At 41.0% G+C, this 19,688-nt stretch overlaps 1 protein-coding gene and 1 long non-coding RNA gene across 3 annotated transcripts; one reads left to right on the top strand and one right to left on the bottom strand.

Moving 5' to 3' along the window:
• Positions 1-48: 48 nt before the first annotated feature.
• LOC121877849 lies at positions 49-1,586 on the bottom strand. The gene is made up of 3 exons (XR_006091056.1): positions 675-1,586; positions 390-566; positions 49-339 (listed from the first exon to the last, which is right to left on the bottom strand). It is a non-coding gene; the product is annotated as an uncharacterized LOC121877849 (long non-coding RNA).
• A 2,275-nt stretch (positions 1,587-3,861) lies between these two features.
• Positions 3,862-19,047, top strand: LOC121877737 (probable tRNA (guanine(26)-N(2))-dimethyltransferase). Of its 2 annotated transcripts, none has more exons than XM_042383593.1 (6): positions 3,862-4,019; positions 6,877-7,101; positions 8,776-9,150; positions 10,112-10,340; positions 16,089-16,241; positions 18,014-19,047. In XM_042383593.1, exons 1-6 carry the CDS (start codon positions 3,877-3,879, stop codon positions 18,809-18,811), a joined length of 1,923 nt encoding a protein of 640 aa, XP_042239527.1. In that variant the 5' UTR covers positions 3,862-3,876; the 3' UTR covers positions 18,812-19,047. The 2 variants fall into 2 exon arrangements, with proteins under 2 accessions (XP_042239527.1, XP_042239528.1); XM_042383594.1 differs by lacking the exon at positions 3,862-4,019 and adding an exon at positions 4,205-4,226.
• Positions 19,048-19,688: the final 641 nt, after the last annotated feature.

The raw sequence follows: 19,688 nt of genomic DNA, 5'->3' as shown, positions 1-19,688 counted from the left end.
CACAGCTACACACTGTACCACACTTGACACAGCTACACGCTACCATACTTGACACAGCTACACACTGTACCACACTTGACACCTCTCATCTGACACAGCTACACACTGTACCACACTTGACACCTCTCATTTGACACAGCTACTCACTGTACCATACATGACACCTCTCACCTGACACAGCTACACACTGTACCACACTTGACACCTCTCATCTGACACAGCTACACACTGTACCACACTTGACACAGCTACACGCTGTACCATACATGACACAGCCACACTGTACCACACTTGACACCTCTCATCTGACACAGCTACACACTGTACCACACTTGACACCTTCATCTGACACAGCTACCACTGTACCATAGACACCTCTCATCTGACACAGCTACACGCTGTACCATACATGACACAGCTACACACTGTACCACACTTGACACCTCTCATCTGACACAGCTACACACTGTACCACACTTGACACCTCTCATCTGACACAGCTACACACTGTACCACACTTGACACCTCTCATCTGACACAGCTACTCACTGTACCATACATGACACCTCTCACCTGACACAGCTACACACTGTACACTTGACACCTCTCATCTGACACCCAGCTACACACTGTACCATACATGACACAGCTACACGCTGTAACATACATGACACCTCTCATCTGACACAGCTACACACTGTACCACACTTGACACCTCTCATCTGACACAGCTACACACTGTACCACACTTGACACCTCTCATCTGACACAGCTACACACTGTACCACACTTGACACAGCTACACACTGTACCATACATGACACAGCTACACGCTGTAACATACATGACACCTCTCATCTGACACAGCTACACACTGTACCACACTTGACACCTCTCATCTGACACAGCTACTCACTGTACCATACATGACACCTCTCACCTGACACAGCTATACACTGTACTGCACTTGACACCTCATAGAAATGTCTAATGGTCTTTAATTTACAAATTATTCAACATTGAGTGACATTTGAAGACAACAATTCTGTGCAATTTGTCAGTGGTGACATGAATAACAACTTACATGTGCAATTTGTTAGATAATCTGATTGGTAGGGAATTGCTTGTTATTACAGAATGTATTCTGTCTCAATAGTTATCACTTGGACCGGACTGTTTAAATCATATCGAGTGCTAATAATTGTCATCTTTAAAGTCACATTTGACCCAAAATATAAAGATAGACATATTTGATGTTTATTTAAAGTTTGATATCAGTGCAGTATAGTAGTTAAGCCCTTGTGAAGTAACAGTGAGACAGAGTATGTTAAACTTTCATTACACTATTTGTATGTTGTCTTTAAGGAGTAGGAGATAAATAAAAAAGTTACCAAAAAATGTTAGATTATCAAGTAACGAGTATTTTCTGATATTTGCCGACATAATGTTTGACTTGGTTACTTAAACTGTGATGTGTACATATTATTGAAACTTTGCTAAATACCATGTAGTAATTTCATCTGAGAAACGTGTATATTCACATTCATGTAGTCGGAAAATAAATTATTTTTTATTTACTTTTTGTTTTTCTTGAAAGAGCAATTTGGGTTTTCAGTTGCCAGTGGCAGCAAAATGGTTTCATTAAAATGATAGATCCAAGAGGAGGGGGGGGGGATACCTGACTGGTCCTCTCGTCACACAATAAATATTGTATTATTTGTTAAACTTAATTAGGTATGAACATATCTCTTTATTTCATCATACCGCAAGAGTTTACTGAAGGAGTTATGAGTGAGAAATGAATATTAAGAATGAAAGGTAATATTTAAAAAAAAAAAATAGGAAATTTTGTGAATACTGTACAGTGAGACCTCCATATAACAGACTTCTCTCCATATACAGCACTGAACTATAGTCCATTACATCGGGGGTTTCACATCCAATGGACTTTCATCTCTATAATTTGTTGGATGGAGGTTTTACATCTAATACACCCTCAATATAATGGACATTCATCTCCCTGTATTGCGTTAAATTTAAGTTTCGTTGTTCAGTACCACAAAATTTAATGGGGAAGGTAACTGAGTCTACACTACAGTACTGGCTGGCTGTATTGATGGATAACTACATAATAAATGCCTATAGATTCCCTGCACAAAGGTAAAGATAATAAAATTTAGCAAAATATTTTGTTAAGTATCTAATAAAATAATTATTATCAACTATAAATTGACTGTCTTGGAACAGTGAGAGTTTGGCAACAATTATAATAATATTTTGGGTTTTAAGTTTGAGTGATGCAACACAAGATGGTGAGGCGTGGTGCACCTTAACCTGGTACTATTTGCTCTCCATATCTGATGTAGTGTAATTACTAACCTCATTTCCTGCTTTAAAAACCATTAGTTGTTGGAGCACAATAAATAATATAATATTAATGGCATAAATCCACTGCAAACTACAGTATTTCTTATTAGCATTCCTATAAATTTTCTTAAAATTTGCCGGAATATTTATACAGTGCTGTACTCGGGTATCTGAAATTAATTACAGAATAATACAAAAATTATATAAACAAAGGCGTCCAATTGATCACTTTTTGGTGTCTGTTGGGTAAGGTTAAACCGACTAGGATGAGAACAACAATAAACTGTTAATGTATATTAATAAATATAGCTTCAAACACTTGCCTAGATCAACACCCAGTAACTTGTAGAAGTTCACAGTACTGTATTTGTTGCCTTCCTCAGCCTTGTGTGGGCAAGGGAAGTAATGCTGGCCCACATCATCCCTTTCTTCATCTGATGTCAAAACTGGCAATCTGAGTTGTCAGGATGTTCATCTGACTGAAAGTTGTCACCTGGCTCGGTGGTAATGCGGCAGTGACATATCATCCCAGGATGTAAACAGCCAATCATATTGACTTACAATATTTCAAAACACTCCTGATGCTATACACTCCTTCATACAAATGTTTGCGGATGATGCCAAGTTATTTCGGGAAATTAAGAACCAAGCAGACTGTGAAGAGCTGCAGAAGGACCTCTATGGGCTCTAAGAATGGTCGAAGAAATGGCTGCTGAGATTCAATGTCACGAAGTGTAAGAGGATGCACCTGGGGCATACCAACGGTAAGGAGGTGTATTATATGTCCCAACGGGATGAAGAAACTGCACTATTTGAGACTGAATGTGAGAAGGACCTAGGTGTGTATGTTGACAATGAGCTGAAGTTCTCGGGCCACTGCAAGAAGGAGATAAAGCAGGCAAATAAATTATTGGGTCTTTTAAGAAGGTCGTTCAGATATCTAGACGGTCCGTCCCTCGTAACGATCTTTAAGAGTGAAGTGCTTCCCCATCTGGAGTACTGTCACCCTGTCTGGTCCCCGAGATATGCTAGGGACTGTCAGTTGGTTGAAAATGTTCAAAGGAGGGCCACCAGACTGGTGCCTGCCCTTGGGCACCTCAGCTACCCTGAGAGATTGGAGCGCCTGAACTTGCCTAGCTTATACTACAGACGGGTAAGGGGGGACCTAGTTGAGGTGTATAAGCATCTCAGGGAGCACTACTCAGTAGAGTGTCCTTACTTGGAGCTGGCGGACGCTCGCCCCACAAGGGGTCACAGCTCAAGACTGAAGAAGCCACAAGTCCAGAAAACTGTGAGGGCAAACTACCAGAGAGTGTTGTGACGGCACCGAGTGTGAGCTGTTTCAAGACCAGACTTGACCAACACTGGAGCAGGTTCAGGTACATTCAGGAGCCGGTGCATGCCCAGTACTTGCCAACAGTGAGTGACAGAGACGTGACCGATCACCCGGGCGGCTAACGAGCTGATCAGTGGCGAAGAGGATAAAAGTAAAAGTAAGATTGATTAGCCATGACCCTGGGGCCTGGCGACACACTCATGGATCAGCGCCATCTACAGTTAGCGCAACACACTACACTGATAAGCGGGTGTAAGAGGTCCTTCATTTTATGTTCCTTGGTAGCATGGCTGATGTTTGTCATCACCAGACACAGGTAACTACACCATTACTTCATTAAAACACCAATGAACTTATGACAAGATAATTCCCTAACTTTGTAGGAATCATTGAACTCAAAATAGTTTCAATAGTTTACACTTCAGATTACAGCACAGTAATTGGTAGTTATCATCGTTCGGTTATGTTTTTCTGTATTTTCTTTGTGATTTGAACCATTCTGATCTACTGCAGTTCCAAATAGGTGCATAACCGCAACGATAGTTTCACCTTATAATGATAGTTGCTCCAAAATACGTTTTAGTAGTCAGTTGTTTCCTGGAGAATATCTGGTGGTAATAATTAAGGCAATTGCCCGCCATAACGACCCACTGCATGTCATTTTAGCATAGAACACTGGCCACCAGACTGGTGCCTCATGACCACACCTATAGTGGCCACTGGTGGGCCAGGGGAGACAGTCGAGGGTTATGAAGATGTCAGTCAGCTTCCCTTGGTCAAATTGATTGAATATCAGTTATTAGTATGCTATGGATATTTGACCGGTTGTCGGATAGGTAGGTTTTTTAGACTAACACCAGAAGGAGTTGATAGAATTGGACGAAACTTGTTGAAATGTCATTTCCAATCTGCTAAGTCGATAAATGGAAAAAAAGAAGGTAAATATTCGTCCATTGGCTGTCCTCAGGTTATGGTCTAGTGTGTATTATGGTCTGTTGTACTCAAACCTGACCTTCATTTCTGGTGCAATTTAGTGGGTTTTTTAAGAAAAAATTAACATTTTCATTTGTAACAGAAACTGCTAATTTGCACCAAAATGGCAGTCAGGTTCGAGTAAAACACCATTAAACACACACACAAAATAAACCTAACCTAACCTCACTTGACAACTTAACCTAACCTAACCATTTTTTGGAGCTTATCTACTACTGTGGTGGAGGATACAGCCGGGTGATCTGGTATGCTTAAGGTTACACACAAAAGAATTTATCCTGTCTTAAAAGTAAACAATTTCCACAGGTATGACACAGTCTTGGTGTTGGTGGGCCACTGTAATCCTGTAATACTTGGATTGCTTCCCTACTGTTCTGATAAACTCGCTGAATAACGGCTAGATAAGGGAGAAAGCACTTTTCGCACGCCATCACGAGCCTTCAAAATGGCTGCTTCAAATGATTGGTCAGCCAAGTCACATAACACGATACTTGAAGGTCATTTGGTGTCATGTTGCAAAGAGGAGGAGAGAAGTGACTCTGGCAACATGGCGGGTACAGAAATTTACGCCTAGAAATTTGTGAGATACTCCGTTAATATTAATGTGTACAAGAAATTATTTGAAGTTGTATGTTTGGTTTTTATAGTCTTTGTGTCTGTAATATTGAAAATTGGAAACCTGTCGACAGTTAATGGACGAATATTAACCAAAAAGCATGCACAGAACCTTTAGAACTTGACCTAACCTAAAGTAACCTACATAACTTACCAGAAAAACCTTCTAAAACAGACCTAACAGCACTGAACAGATTCTTCTTTACATTTGTCTATATAATGAATTGTTATTAATGTTTCTACAAAGTTTCATCTAATTCTATCAACTCCTTCTGGTGTTGGTCAAAATAAAGCCTACCTAACAGACAACCGGATAAATATCCATAGCGTATTTTAATTTAGGTTATGCTAGTTCATTTTGGCCAAATTTTTAAGTATATACTGTACCATTTAAACTGCTGTATACTGTACTTTAAATATCTGGGGTGGACTTAGGATAGTGTTCAGGACAAAAAATGTCAACAAATTAACAGTACCGGTATGGAAATGTCAATTTGGTGTTTTTTGGAGGTAAGCAAGAACTCTCTTCAATACTATATCTGGCCACAGTTGTATCATTCTTTTAAAGTACAGTACAGTACAATATTACTGACTGCATTACTGGTACTTAATCAACCAATTTATTCACCATGTTAATGGAATTCTTCTTCAAAGAAATAAAGTACAGATTTTGTAGATTTTTATACACCAATAATATGAGTATCATAATGTACCAGGCTGTGTTTCTCACAACTATGGCTCTGTTTTGGTGTCTGGTAGTCCTTTAGCTATACTGTACTATTGTAACTACAGTGGTCCCTCGGTTAACGAACTCAATTCGTTCCAGAGGGTCGTTCGTTAACTGAAACCATTGTTTCAATGGGATTTTGGGTAATTGGTTCCAGCTCACCGAAAATTACATACAAAGTAAAAAAAAATGCAGTGACGTACACTTACTTTGAGGTGTGTACGTAGAAGGCTTAATAACTTGTCCCACCAATATTTTAACAGGTGGTTTAATAACTTGTCCCACCAATATTTTAACAGGTGGTTTAATAACTTGTCCCACCAATATTTTAACAGGTGGTTTAATAACTTGTCCCACCAATATTTTAACATGTGGTTTAATATCTTGTCCCACCAATATTTTAACATGTGGTTTAATATCTTGTCCCACCAATATTTTAACATGTGGTTTAATAACTTGTCCCACCAATATTTTAACATGTGGTTTAATATCTTGTCCCACCAATATTTTAACAGGTGGTTTAATAACTTGTCCCACCAATATTTTAACATGTGGTTTAATAACTTGTCCCACCAATATTTTAACATGTGGTTTAATATCTTGTCCCACCAATATTTTAACATGTGGTTTAATATCTTGTCCCACCAATATTTTAACATGTGGTTTAATAACTTGTCCCACCAATATTTTAACATGTGGTTTAATATCTTGTCCCACCAATATTTTAACATGTGGTTTAATAACTTCTCTCACCGACATATTAACAGGTTTACAATGATATACTGTTGGTATAAAAGTAACTTGTAGCGTGGTACAGAATGCTCTCTCTGTTTTACAGGCAAGCAATCAGTCAGGTGAGAAAGTTTAATCTAAGAAGGAAGATGACCTCAAATGACATCACAGAAGTAGACAGTAGTGTACAGAGCGACGCTGGTGACGACCTCGGCTTTGTTGTGGACAAACGGCCGTTCACTTCGGTAACTGAAGGCAAAGCGGAGGTTCTCTTTCCATCGTCACACGACGTTTTCTACAATCCCGTTCAGGAGTTCAACAGAGACTTAAGGTAAGAATTTATATTTACCTTTTAACCCTTAGGCCCCGGCTCACGTTCCGGAACGTCCGCCTAGTTTCCCGCCATTTTTTTACTATTTTTAGAAAAGTTGATTTTTTCTCGATTTATCCCCACGGGGAAGGGGGGTGGTACTGCCAGCAGCACCCTAACCTGGGCCTTAAGGGTTCCTGATCGACACGATAAACTTAATAACATTCTTGATCTTTGTTTTACCTCTAACCCCTCACACTATTCATACTCAATTTCTGCCTCCTTAGGGTCTTCTGATCACAATCTTATTTCTGTTAAATCAAACTGGGCACGACCACCTCCCTCCCACCCCCTCTAAACGTCAACTATGGCACTATCGGAGGGCAAGCCGGCAATACTTGCGAGAATTCTTCACCGACTTTCCTTGGGATGAATGTTGCTTTTCCACTCAGGACGCCTCGGTATGTGCTGACAGCATTGCTGGGGTTATACAGGGTGGTATGAGTGCATGTATCTCATCTTCTACCAAAACTTTCACTTTACAATCATGGTTTGATCGCTCCTGTTCTCTTACATGTAGGGAGAGAGATAGGGCATATCAAGCTATCTCCTTCTCCTATTACCCACTCCTCTTTTATTACTTCTAGGAATTGTTGTAAGGTTATTCTTCGTAGGGCCAAGCAGAATTTTATAAAAAGAAAGACCGCTGTCCTGACTAATTCTTCCTCTAGTAAATCCTTCTGGTCCTTAACCAAAAACATCTATAATAACTTCTGCACTCCCTCTTTTCCTCCTCTCTTCTGACCTGATGATTCTATAGCCAACTCTCTCGCAGACAAAGCCAATCTCTTTGGCACCTTATTCTCCTCTAACTCCACCTTAGACGATTCCAACTCTCTCCCTCCTACCCCTGCTCCTCCTACTGAACCTATGCACTTTCCTATAATCTCCACTCATAGGGTTGCTGGAGTGTTATCCAGGTTGGATGTGAGTAAGGCGCATGGACTGGACGGAATACCCCCTCGTGTTCTGAGGGAGTGTACTGAAGTTCTGGCCACTGTACTTGCTCACCTCTTTTGCCTTTGCCTCAAGACCCAAACTTTTTCTTCTTGGAAGTATGCCTCAGTTCAGCCCATCCTGAAGAAGGGTGACCATTCCAGTCCCTCTAACTATCGCCCCATTGCCCTAATTTCATCCCTCTCTAAGATTTTCGAAACTATCTTGAACTCTCATTTTTTCCGTCACCTTGAACGCCATTCTCTTTTGTCGGATCACCAGTATGGCTTTCGCCAGGCGAGATCTATTGGTGATCTCTCCTACTGCACCCATCTTTGGTCATCCTCTCTTAGGGATTATGGGGAAACTTTCATTATAGCCCTCAACATTTCCCAAAGCATTTGACAGGGTACGGCACAAGTCTTTGCTTTCTAAACTTCCCTCTTATGGTTTCTCTCCCCCACTTTGTTCTCTAATTTCTAGCTTCCTTGAGAACCGATCCATGGTAGTTGTTGTTGAGGAATTGACCTCTCGTTCTTTCTCTATCAATAGTGGTGTCCCACAGGGTTCTGTTCTTTCACCTACTCTCTTCCTTCTATGTCGTAAGTCGAGGAGAGACTGTGCTGTACATATACAGTATAGTCTATGTCACTTACTATAGTACTGTTGTTTATATAGTGTTTTTAATTCACCTTTCAGTGTTGCTGTTTTAAGAGTTTTTGCAGCACAATTTAAACAACAAGAAAAGGAGAAGAAAAAGAAACAAGAATTGCAGCAGAAGAACCAGAAGGAAACCTCAGAGGAAGGAAACACAAACAATAATGGTAAAGAGTTATCACTTGAAGATGAGAACAGTTTGCTTCTTCCTTCAGGAGTTAAGGATGAAAATGGTATCTGTATTTTGGAAGGTCTGGCTGCTTCAGGGCTCAGATCCATCCGTTATGCACGGGAAGTTGGAGGCATCAAGAAGATCGTAGCCAATGATATATCTAATCAGGCTCTGGAGTGTATGAAACGTAACATCGACCACAACGGAGTGAAAGACGTCGTCATCCCAAGCCACAGTGATGCCAGGCAAGTATCTTATTTCTCTCAAATTTCTTTCATAGATGAAAAATTAAGTCATGTTCTTTGCAATTTTAAAATAATCGATGGCAAACACTTTTTAGTCAAATAATTTTTTGTATTAATAGAGCTGTGTTTAAGAGAGCAGCCTTCTACAGTACTATACTTTGACCCATTGGATATTGTACAGGCATATGTATTTATTTCCCATGGAATGTGAATTCTTTAGTGAAATATAAAAGTGGTAACTGGTCCATTTTTACTATTTTTATATTGAGGCAAAACCCCCAAAAATCTTAAAAACAACATTTGACAGGTAGGGGGAAAGTGTGAAGAAGAAATTGAAAATACAAATTATTTATGTGATAAAAATTAGCCAAAACTATGTCAAATGCTGTCAAAAATTCTTAAAATAATATTACTCCAAAACCATCATATACGCGGCAGACAAGATGCTGGGCGCTGATGTCACCGCTGTGATTGGGCCATGTTTCCTTACCACCCAAGCGCCCCCTCCGCCGCACGCTGTGATTGGTCTATTTAACCTTGCGTGCCCCTGCCACCAGGGCTGATGACCTTGGCCGCACCAGTCTCATTGTCTCCGCGTATACTCACTCGTGCCCAGGAACCTGTTTTGTTTTTTTGTTTCAACACAATGGCTACCGCTGGATCCCCACCACCCCTGAGAAACCTTGAACTACCTGGCCCAAGCCCAAGAAGGTGTGAATGTTTACAACTTTTCCACATGAAGATCATCATCATGGTTAGAAGACATGTTCAACTCTTTTATTATATGTACTGTGCAGTTTATGTGTAGTACAGTATTTGTGTTGCTTCCATCCAGGTTTACCTCCCACTCCCCTAGCTAAATTGAGTTTTATCTTTTGGGAAACCGTCTTACTCGTTTATACATACTGTACCGTACTGTACATGCACGGAAGGTTTTTATAAAACAGAATGTTCTCCACAGTATGGTAATGTACAAGAGTCGTGAACCCAGCACAAGATTTCATGCCGTTGACTTGGATCCCTATGGTTCCCCACACACCTTCCTGGATGGGGCAGTGCAGTGTGTTGTCGATGGTGGTATTCTGCTGGTGACCTGTACGGACATGGCTGTGTTGTGCGGTAACTCTCCAGAGACTTGCTACACCAAGTATGGTGCTTTGTCCATCAAGAGCAAAGCTTGCCATGAAATTGTAAGTGTTCACTACTACTACTATACTAAGTACTTCTACTACTACTTTATTTTTAACGTGGCCTCCAGCCTCACCCAATAGCCACACCTTTGCCACCATTTATTAACTTAGAATTAAACATCCTAATACATAAGTAGCTACCCTGGCTGTGTTGAGTTAGTTGAACTGCAGATCTATGCAGCATTCAGTGACTGTTGCCTCATAGTCAAAATCTTTGACTGTTGTCGGCTTTGGGGCCGATGCTCTCGTTCCCCTGAGGCAGAGCAAAGCCGACCTAAGGAGAGAGAAGGACAGTCGACATCTCAACCAGGCTGTAACATAACTTCTGGGCTGCTGCTTCCATTCAGATAACACCTCCGTGCGTCTGGCATAGAAACATTTTTCACTTGGTCCCATTCTGCCAGAGGTTGTGAACACCAGAGGAGTGAAGCTGCCCTGATCAACATTCAGAATTCTCTCCTCATATGCCCTGATTCTGTCATTCTCGTTCCTCCTATGTGCAGCATTGAGAGCTAGGTTACGGTGACATGCGGCCATGGGGTCGAAAATCCTTATGTCAAAGAAGTCTCGCTGTCCCTGCGTCCAAAATCCTCGAGCACTGATGTCCACACGGGCTTCGTTGGATGTGTTTGAAGTCCTGTGACGGAGGTTCTCACCGTCCAATAGAAAGAGGGGTGGGTCCACCATGACGTCGTGGCAGATTTCCTCGTGCATACAAAGCCCCCTTTCTTGCACACCATGGCCTGGTCAATGTCATAAGATGAACCACACTCGCATTGGGAGAGCACACCTTGTACTGGCCTACCATACCTTGGAACAGTGGCATCTATGAATTCTTGTTTATTAAGGATAAAGCCTTTTGCCCTTATCGGTAACGTTGTTAGCCAGTTTGAAGTGCCCACCTCCTTTGCTATAGCTACTTTTTTTTCCAAGTTCTCTGGCAATTGCTGCAACAGTTGTTGCAGTTTATCACTTTGGGTGTGCTGCCGTTCTGCCATAATGGACCGTAGAATCTTGTTTAATTCGTTGGTATCCACCTGACTTGCTGCATTCTATTATGTGCTCAGTGAGAGCTGCCGTGAGCTTGACAGAGTTCTGATGTTCTGTAGTGGCAAGCTCCACTGGATTAGTCAATCCCATTCCTCCCAGTCTTGGTGGTAGTGCAGTGAGTGACCTTTCTGAATTGAATTGAATTGACACAGTTTATTTAGTCAGAAAAACACAGATACAGAGTGGATAATAATAACAATATCAACATGGCTGAGCCAGTTGAGAACCTGAGCTCTCTTTTAGGCACCTGATATATACTATACATTTATCTCAAGGAAGTATTATGTAACATTTAGTATCATCTGGAATAGTACAATAGCATGGTGGTAATAAGAACATCTCATAATGTTACCACGGTTATCACTTCAATATTTATTAATTTTATTTATTTATTATTTTTTTTAGTTTATTTATAAAGACGAAAGCTAAGGTACTCCGTTGTTTCCATTTTCCCGTGTGATTTTATCAAGATTTATCTTATCCACGTTTTCATTGTGGATTTACATGAAATATATATATACATAAATTACAGTGGAATTGAAATATATAAGTATAATGGGGGAGCAGTACAACATGGGTTGTACAGTAATAAGGTTGAACAAGAGGACAGAGCTGTCAGGATTATGTCTAGTTGGCAATTATGTTTATTGCAATGGTAATTACTTATCTATTTACATGATAATTTCTCATAAAACGGTTTTGATGGTACAATAAAAGCAGGTACTGTAAATATAGTAGGTGTTACAAGAAATATTAATACTTAGACAATAGATATTTTTTAAGAGATGATTTAAAGGAAGGGAGCGTAGTCTTTGCTCGGATGGATGGGGTTAAATAAGGGTTCTTCACTAGTGTTGGGATAAAAGCGACATTGATGGCATCTTCCAGAGGGCAGAAGAGGGGTCCGATATCAGGGATAGTGCGCATCAGGTAATTCCAGCGATGCTTGACTTCATGGGTGAATGCCGCAAGAGCCACATGTGGCTCTGTTTTAGCAATATTAGACATCTTGGATTTCGTTAACCCACTCATTCACCTTTCCCGTTACTTACTCTGTCTTGAAGTCCTTCATGCCAATTACCGCACCTTGATGTCTTTGGCCATCCTTTGTTATTTTGACCTCACTTCCACCGAATACCTCCATTGCCCGTTCATAGTGTTCTGGCTTCACAATGAGGGAGGACTTGCTGGCATTTAGGTGGTACCCTATTTGTGGACCTCATCATGTTATCAGGTCCCACCACTTTTTGATGTCCTCCACTTTTCCTGCTCCTGTTAGATCATCAGCGTATGCCACTTGCTTGACCTCGGTTGTTTCATATTTAATTGTATGTTGGAGCATGGACAGACCTAGTGCGTACCTTGCCATGGCGACAGGGTCCCCCTGCGTTGTTCCCTCAGTTGACTGTATGATGGTATCTCCTCTTTGGGCCTTGAAGCTTGTTATATAGAGGTCTGATGGGTTCCTATAGGGGTTTTCAACATACATTGCAAAGCCTTACACTTGATCTTGATGTTGTGCAGTGTAGCCTTGCGGTTGATTATGTTGAATGCGTTGGAAGCGTCAACCAGGAGTACTGCCTCACAATCACTCTGCTCAAATATCTTTCTCATGGTGTGAATGGCAGCTTCACCCCCAGCCTGGTGGCCAGCACATACTAACAAGTTCCCTGCTGCTGCCCTGACATCATCGTTTACCACCTCCATTATGCATTTTCCAATGATCCATCTCGGCACTTCCCCCACTCCTAAAGGCCTACATCCTGGGTTTTTATCCAGGGGAATGAGGCGGCAGGCCATCAGAGCGTGGGGGTGGTGGCAGCACGAGGTTGCTAGCTTTCTTGCAAGGATGGTGGTGGCTTTGCAGAGGTCACTTGTTGCTGCACCAAACTTGTTAGTGCTGAGGATGCCTCTCCAACCATCTGCATCCAGGCCTGAAGGGCCAGCTCCTCCTGTGTTTTCAGTGCTTTTTTCCCCACACCATCCCCCCCCTGTTATTTTCTCGAACAGGACAGCATTTGGAGGGATATTGGCACCCTGGAACCACCACCACCTCCTGCTGCTGCTGCTGTCCACAGATGTTGCACATGTGGGGGGCTACATCTAGTGTGGGAAGGGCGGTGGCAGAGTCTTTCCGGCGTTGGCGCTTGGCTGCCTCAGTATGCAGTCGGGTTAACTCGAAAGTATTGACACAATCTTGTGTGGTGCTCCTCCAAGCGTTACGGTGTGGAGTCGTCTCCCAGGTGAGTGTGGTTGATTTGGCACTTTTTCAGGTTTGTCTTAAGACTATCCTTATACCCTTTCAGTTGCCTGCCAGCATTACGTTTACTATTCGTTAGGTGACTGTAAAGTAGCTGCTCTGGCACTCTATTGTCGTCCATGTGGGTAACATGGCCAGTCGAACGTAGTTGTTCATGCATAATTGTAGCCTCGATGCTTGTACAGTTGGTGTCAGCAAGAGTACTGGTATTTGTTCTCTTGTCTTCCCAGCAAACTCGGAGGATGGAACGTAGACTATGTTGATGAAAGTTTTCAAATGCCTTGAGGTGCCTTCTGTATGTGACCTATGTCTCGCTGCCATATAGCAGGGTGGGGAGGACCACTGCTCAATATATGTGAAACTTGTAGATAATTTCAGCTCCCTACAGCTGAAGATGGGTACGGAGTCTGCTAAAGGCTTGAGATACACATCTGATCCAATACTGAATCTCTTCATCAATGTCTGCGGTAGTGGACAGGTGGGAGCCGAGCTACTGAAGATGGGTAACATTAGAGAGGGTAGTACCGTTAAGATGGATGGATGGTGGAGGTGTGACTGAACCAGGGGCAGGCTGAAAGAGAATCTGAATCTTACGTACATTCACCTCAAGGCCAAAGTGTGCATATGCATCTGCATAGGTGTTCAGGATCTCCTGTAGGTCACGTTCAGTGTGAGTAACAAGGGTGAGGTCGTCTGTGTACTGAAGTTCAATAATAGAAGCTGCCGACACCTTCGTTCCTGCCTGGAGTCGTCTTATGTTGAAAAGACCCTTCATCTGGAACTCGATGTCCATCCCGCTGGCTAAATTGGTGCTGGCAAGAATAAGGAAGGTAGCCAAAAAAATGGAAAAGAGAGATGGTGCCAGTACACTTCCTTGTTTTAACCCCGTTTGGACGGGGGAAGAACTCAGACTGGGTGCCATTGTGCAGGACACTGCCGTTCATACCATCATGGAGTTGCCTCACAATGGCGTTGAATTTTGGTGGGCAGCCAAAACGGCTGAGGGTCCACCAGAGGGCTTCCCTGTTGACCGAGTCGAAGGCCTTAGGTAGGTCGATGAAAGCCATGTACAGGTCACAACGCTATTCTCTGCACTTTTCCTGTATATGGCGGGCAGCAAAGATCATGTCATTGGTGCCACGTGATGGTCTAAAGCCTCATTGAGATTTTGGGAGGAAGTTTTCCGCCTCGGGAAGAAGTCTGTTTAGGAGGACTCGGGCGATAATCTTGCCAGCTACGGACAGCAGCGAGATCCCACGGTAGTTGTCACAGTCTGACCAGTCTCCGTTGTTCTTATAAATATTGACGATGGAGGCGTCTTTAAGAGCTTGGCAGATTTCCTCCTTTTCCTATATATTCTCCAGGATAGAGCAGACGGCTGGTAAGCAGAGGTCCTCCTGCTTTACCTATACACCTCGGCTGGGATTCCATCAGGCCCTGAGGCTTTGTTACCACGGGCAGTGTATTGGTCCCGTTGTTGTTTGTCTGCTTCTTTAATGATATGCCAGAAGCTATACAGTGAGTTCTGCTATAACGCGTGTTTTGATAACGCGAATTTGCTCTAACGCGATTTATGAATAGAGGAACGATATTTGTATAACACGAACGCTTGTTTGCTGTAACGCAATTTTTGCTTATTATTTCTCCAATTTTGTGGTATTAACTGTGAATATGGTAAAGAAGAATATCTCCAAGAAGCGTTCTGGTGATCGCATTCCCGGTGATGATTGTAAAAGAAAGGCTATAACCCTTGAAGAGAAGCTCGATGTTATCAACCTCAAAATCACCCTTCTCCCCCATCAAGTTACATTCATATTTTTTCAAGGTAAAGTGTTACATTTACTGTATGATTGTAACATTTATTTAGACTGCTATCCTTTGTGTTAGGCTAATTACTAATTTTTTTCCGATTTCGAGTAGTAATCTGCACCTAACCCTATTTTCTCCATAAGCCCTGTTATTTCTATTACGCGATTTTCTATAACACGATATTTTACAAGAACACAATTATCGCGTTATAGCAGAACTGACTGTACACTCCTCCATACAAATGTTTGCTGATGATACCAAGTTATTTTGGGAAATTAAAAACCACACACACACACAGCCACCACCATGGGGGTGAAAGAAATAGCATAAATGAGGGAGTTAGTCATCCAAGAATCAACAGTGTAAGTGAATTACAGGAGAGATTGGCTATGGATGGTTTATAGAGAAGGTACATCAAATAAAATAGAGGAATAACTACATAGGAAAATTCTGTTTATTCTTGGTTGTGGTCACTGCCACAAAGTGGGAAACTCCTGCAAGACTGTGGTCAGGGGAATGGAGTTGTATACTGTAATTGTGTTTGTACATTTCCTATATTTCCATAATAAATAAATAATTGTTCGAGAAATTTTTTTACTTTTTCCGTAATATAATTTTTGTTCTCGTAGGCACTGAGAATTGTCCTCCAGTGTATCGAGTCACACGCCAACCGCTACGGACGACACACTGTGCCTCTCCTCTCCTTGAGTGCAGACTTTTATGTAAGGGTTGTGGTGAAGATATTTACCAGCAAGATCAGATGTAAAGAAACTTTCTCAAAGGTGAGTGATTGTACTGTCTGTTAAAATTGTCTTGATCTTTACTTTAGACAGCACAGAAAAATATATACTTCAGGTGTGGGATAAGATCCTTAACCCTTTGTATGTGTCTCTGTAAGGAAGTCAATAAATTATTAAAAGTGGCATCCTTGTGGTGTAGAGGTTAATTAATTATCTGCGGTGTTAGTATTTTGTACACTTGACAAGACTCGATGTTATGTCTAACCCCTCCCACAAATTGAATTGAATTGAAAAAGTTTATTGAGCCAGAAAAACACAGATACAGTGTGGATAATAATAACAATATCAACATGGCTGAGCCAGTTGAGAACCTGAGCTCTCTTTTAGGCACCTGATATATACTATACATTTATACTACAGTATACAAATAGGTATATATACCCTGTAGATCAGGGGTGTCAAACTCATTTGCCAAGGCGGGCCAGATTTAATATGAGTACACAGTATGCGGGCCAAGTAACATAATTATGAGCACTTCGCAATCACCTCCTAGGTGAGTAGAACGACAAAATAAGAAAGGTGGATTTAGTCTGCGCTCGTGCGAAGTTTTAAAAACAAATAAATCAAGTGTTTACTTACCTTGATCAATCTTATTGTTTGCTACTGCTGCTTCCTGATAATTGGCACCTCTTGGTATGGTCCAGTGCATCAAAGTTTGGCACTAATGACTGAGCTGTAGCAACCTTCAGTATTGAATTAAGGTGCGCGTCAGTAAGTTGAGTCTGAAGCCGAGACTTGTTCAAGTTCATCACAGAGAAGAGTTGTTCACAGACTTATGTCCTTCCGAACATTGACATAATCTTTGAGGCAAAACATTTAATCCTGGGATAATTTGGTCCAAAATATTGTTAAAATGTGCCAACATCAACAATTGAAAACTTATTTCTCAACACAGAATCACACTGGAGCTCATTGGTGATGTTGATTGAGTATATTGTTCTAGGAAACAGTAGACTATTTTATTCAGCTGAGGGATACACTCAATATTTAGTTTTAGCTCCTCAAGGTAAGGCTGGAGCAGCAAATGGGCCGTGGGCCGCATGCAAGAGTGTGTCGGGCCGCATGTTTGACACCCCTGCTGTAGATATTGTGGGCATCCATTTTTCAGCCTTAGCATTCAAGGTCTTCTTCCCTCTTCCATCCTCTTGAATTTTCTAAGGTTCTCACATGTATTATTTATTTATCTTACTCTCTTTACCTCAAGGGTGGATCAGGGGAGGGGTGGAGGTCCAGACCCCCTTTTCTTCAGAAAATTTCAATACTTTTTCTTTAATGCAGTATTGTACTCACGCATTTTTGTATAGTAAAAAGTAATTACTATTGACCTCAGAATGTCTCCTAATATCAAGTACATATGGCCTCAAAATGCCCATGATATTGGTCAGATTTAAAAAAAATTTCTGGGGGCTTACAGCGCCTCCCCAAAACCCTCCAGCTGTGAGGGCTCACCATGTTCCCCCACCCACAAATTCTTGGACCCTCCCTTTTGATATTCCTGGATCTGGCCCTGTACCTATATTACTCCAAAGAGAAAATTGCACAGGTACTTTTGCTACTTCAAGAATAGTTTGGATGTTTGTGTTTCTAACTGCTAGGAATTATTTTGATGAAACAGTGCATAAGTAAATGTTTCGGAAATATTTTCCAGACATCTAGAAATCTTGTCATTTATGTTTAAGATGTGATTGTTAGGTTAGTTTTATGATATATAGTACAGTACTGTATGACTCACACTGGTGTTACAATTGTTTCAGGTTTCATGGTTATATCAGTGTGTTGGATGCGAGACCCAGACGTTACATCCATTGGGCCGTGTTGTTGTTAATGGTAAGAGTGTGAAATATCAGTTGTCTTCTGGTCCACCAGTAGCTAGTGCTTGTTCTCATTGTGGTCACAGACATATAGTTGCAGGGCCAATTTGGTCTGCACCTATTCATAATGTAGACTTTTTAAAATCCGTCAAAGCATCCCTGGTCGAAGACAATTTTTCTACTTACCGACGTATGTATGGTGTTTTGACCATGATGGAAGAAGAGTTGCCGCATGTACCTCTTTACTATGTTTTAGACAAATTAGCTAATGTGGCAGGCATCAACCCCTGCAAAATGATCCAGTTCAGATCGGCTTTACTCAATGCCGGATACAGTGTGTCCATGTCCCACGCAGGTAAGGGGAGCATCAAGACAGATGCCCCATCACAGGTAGTCTGGGACATTATTAGAGCATGGGAAAAACTACATCCTGCAAATAGAGCCAAGATGACTGATGACAGACCAGGGAAAAGATTGTTAGAAAAACAAATACAAACCGAAATAAATTTTGAACTCCATCCACAAGCTAATCCCGAGTCAAAAAAACAAGAATTATTACGCTTCCAGATGAAACCAGAGAGAAACTGGGGGCCAAAGGTTAGAGCTAAAACTAGTCTGTTTCACGGTGACCAGGAGGAGAAACGATCCCGCAATCAAGGGAAAAAAAGAAAATGTCAGCCCGGTGATAAGGAATTACCTGATAAGATATTAAAAGATGAAGCTGATACTACAGTCCTGTAACTGTGTCTGTAGAGGGACCATAAACTGTAGCTTATATATATTCTGTGTGAATAATAATAATACGGCTTTATAAATAAACGTGTTTTATAATTAAAAGACTTCAATCAGAATTCATCTTTTTTAAGGATTGTGGATAAAAGTGGCACTGAGTAGAAAAAATAGTTGACATCATTAGAATTTATTGTTTATAATATGTTAACTTCTAGATTTATAAAGAAATAAAAAGTTACACAGTGCATCATGGTGTATTAATGTTGCCTTTTATAGTACTTTACTGTATTGTACAGTCAGAAACCATAATGTCTAGCCCACCTGGGTCGGTGTTGGAGGTTAGAACAGTGTCCTTTCTGGACGGGGGCCCACTCTAACTATCACGAGGCAACACACGCACGAACACACACAGTCATAGTACGGCTGTACAGATGACATTATGTATAAGTATTGTACAGTGGGGTATGCTATAACGAATCTAATTAGTTCTAGAACCTTGTTCGTTATAGCATTCGTTCGTTATAGGATTAATCCGTTCCAGGCCCCAAATACAACCATTTAACACTAAAAAATATAATATAAAATTGTAAAAATTGTAAAAAAGTGCATAAATATGCATCTAAACCCCTGAAATAAAGAATATCATTAATACTTGTAATAAAAAACAATAAATTAATAAAATAAAAAAAATAAAAAAAATTAAATAATGTTCGTTGTAGGAGTTTCGTTCGTTATAGCATTCTCAATTTTATAGGTAAAACCGTTCGTTATAGGAATATTCGTAGTAGGATCCGTTCGTTGTAGCATACCCCACTGTATATGGCATTTTATACTCTGCATTATCTTCATTATATATGAACACGAAGAAAAAATACCATAGGTTGTA

This window comes from Homarus americanus, unplaced genomic scaffold (assembly GCF_018991925.1).
Source record: "Homarus americanus isolate GMGI-L3 unplaced genomic scaffold, GMGI_Hamer_2.0 scaffold24523, whole genome shotgun sequence".
Lineage (NCBI taxonomy): Eukaryota > Metazoa > Arthropoda > Malacostraca > Decapoda > Nephropidae > Homarus > Homarus americanus.
The sequence above is the reverse complement of the archived record's forward strand: the minus strand, read 5'-3'. Positions and strand labels throughout refer to the sequence as shown.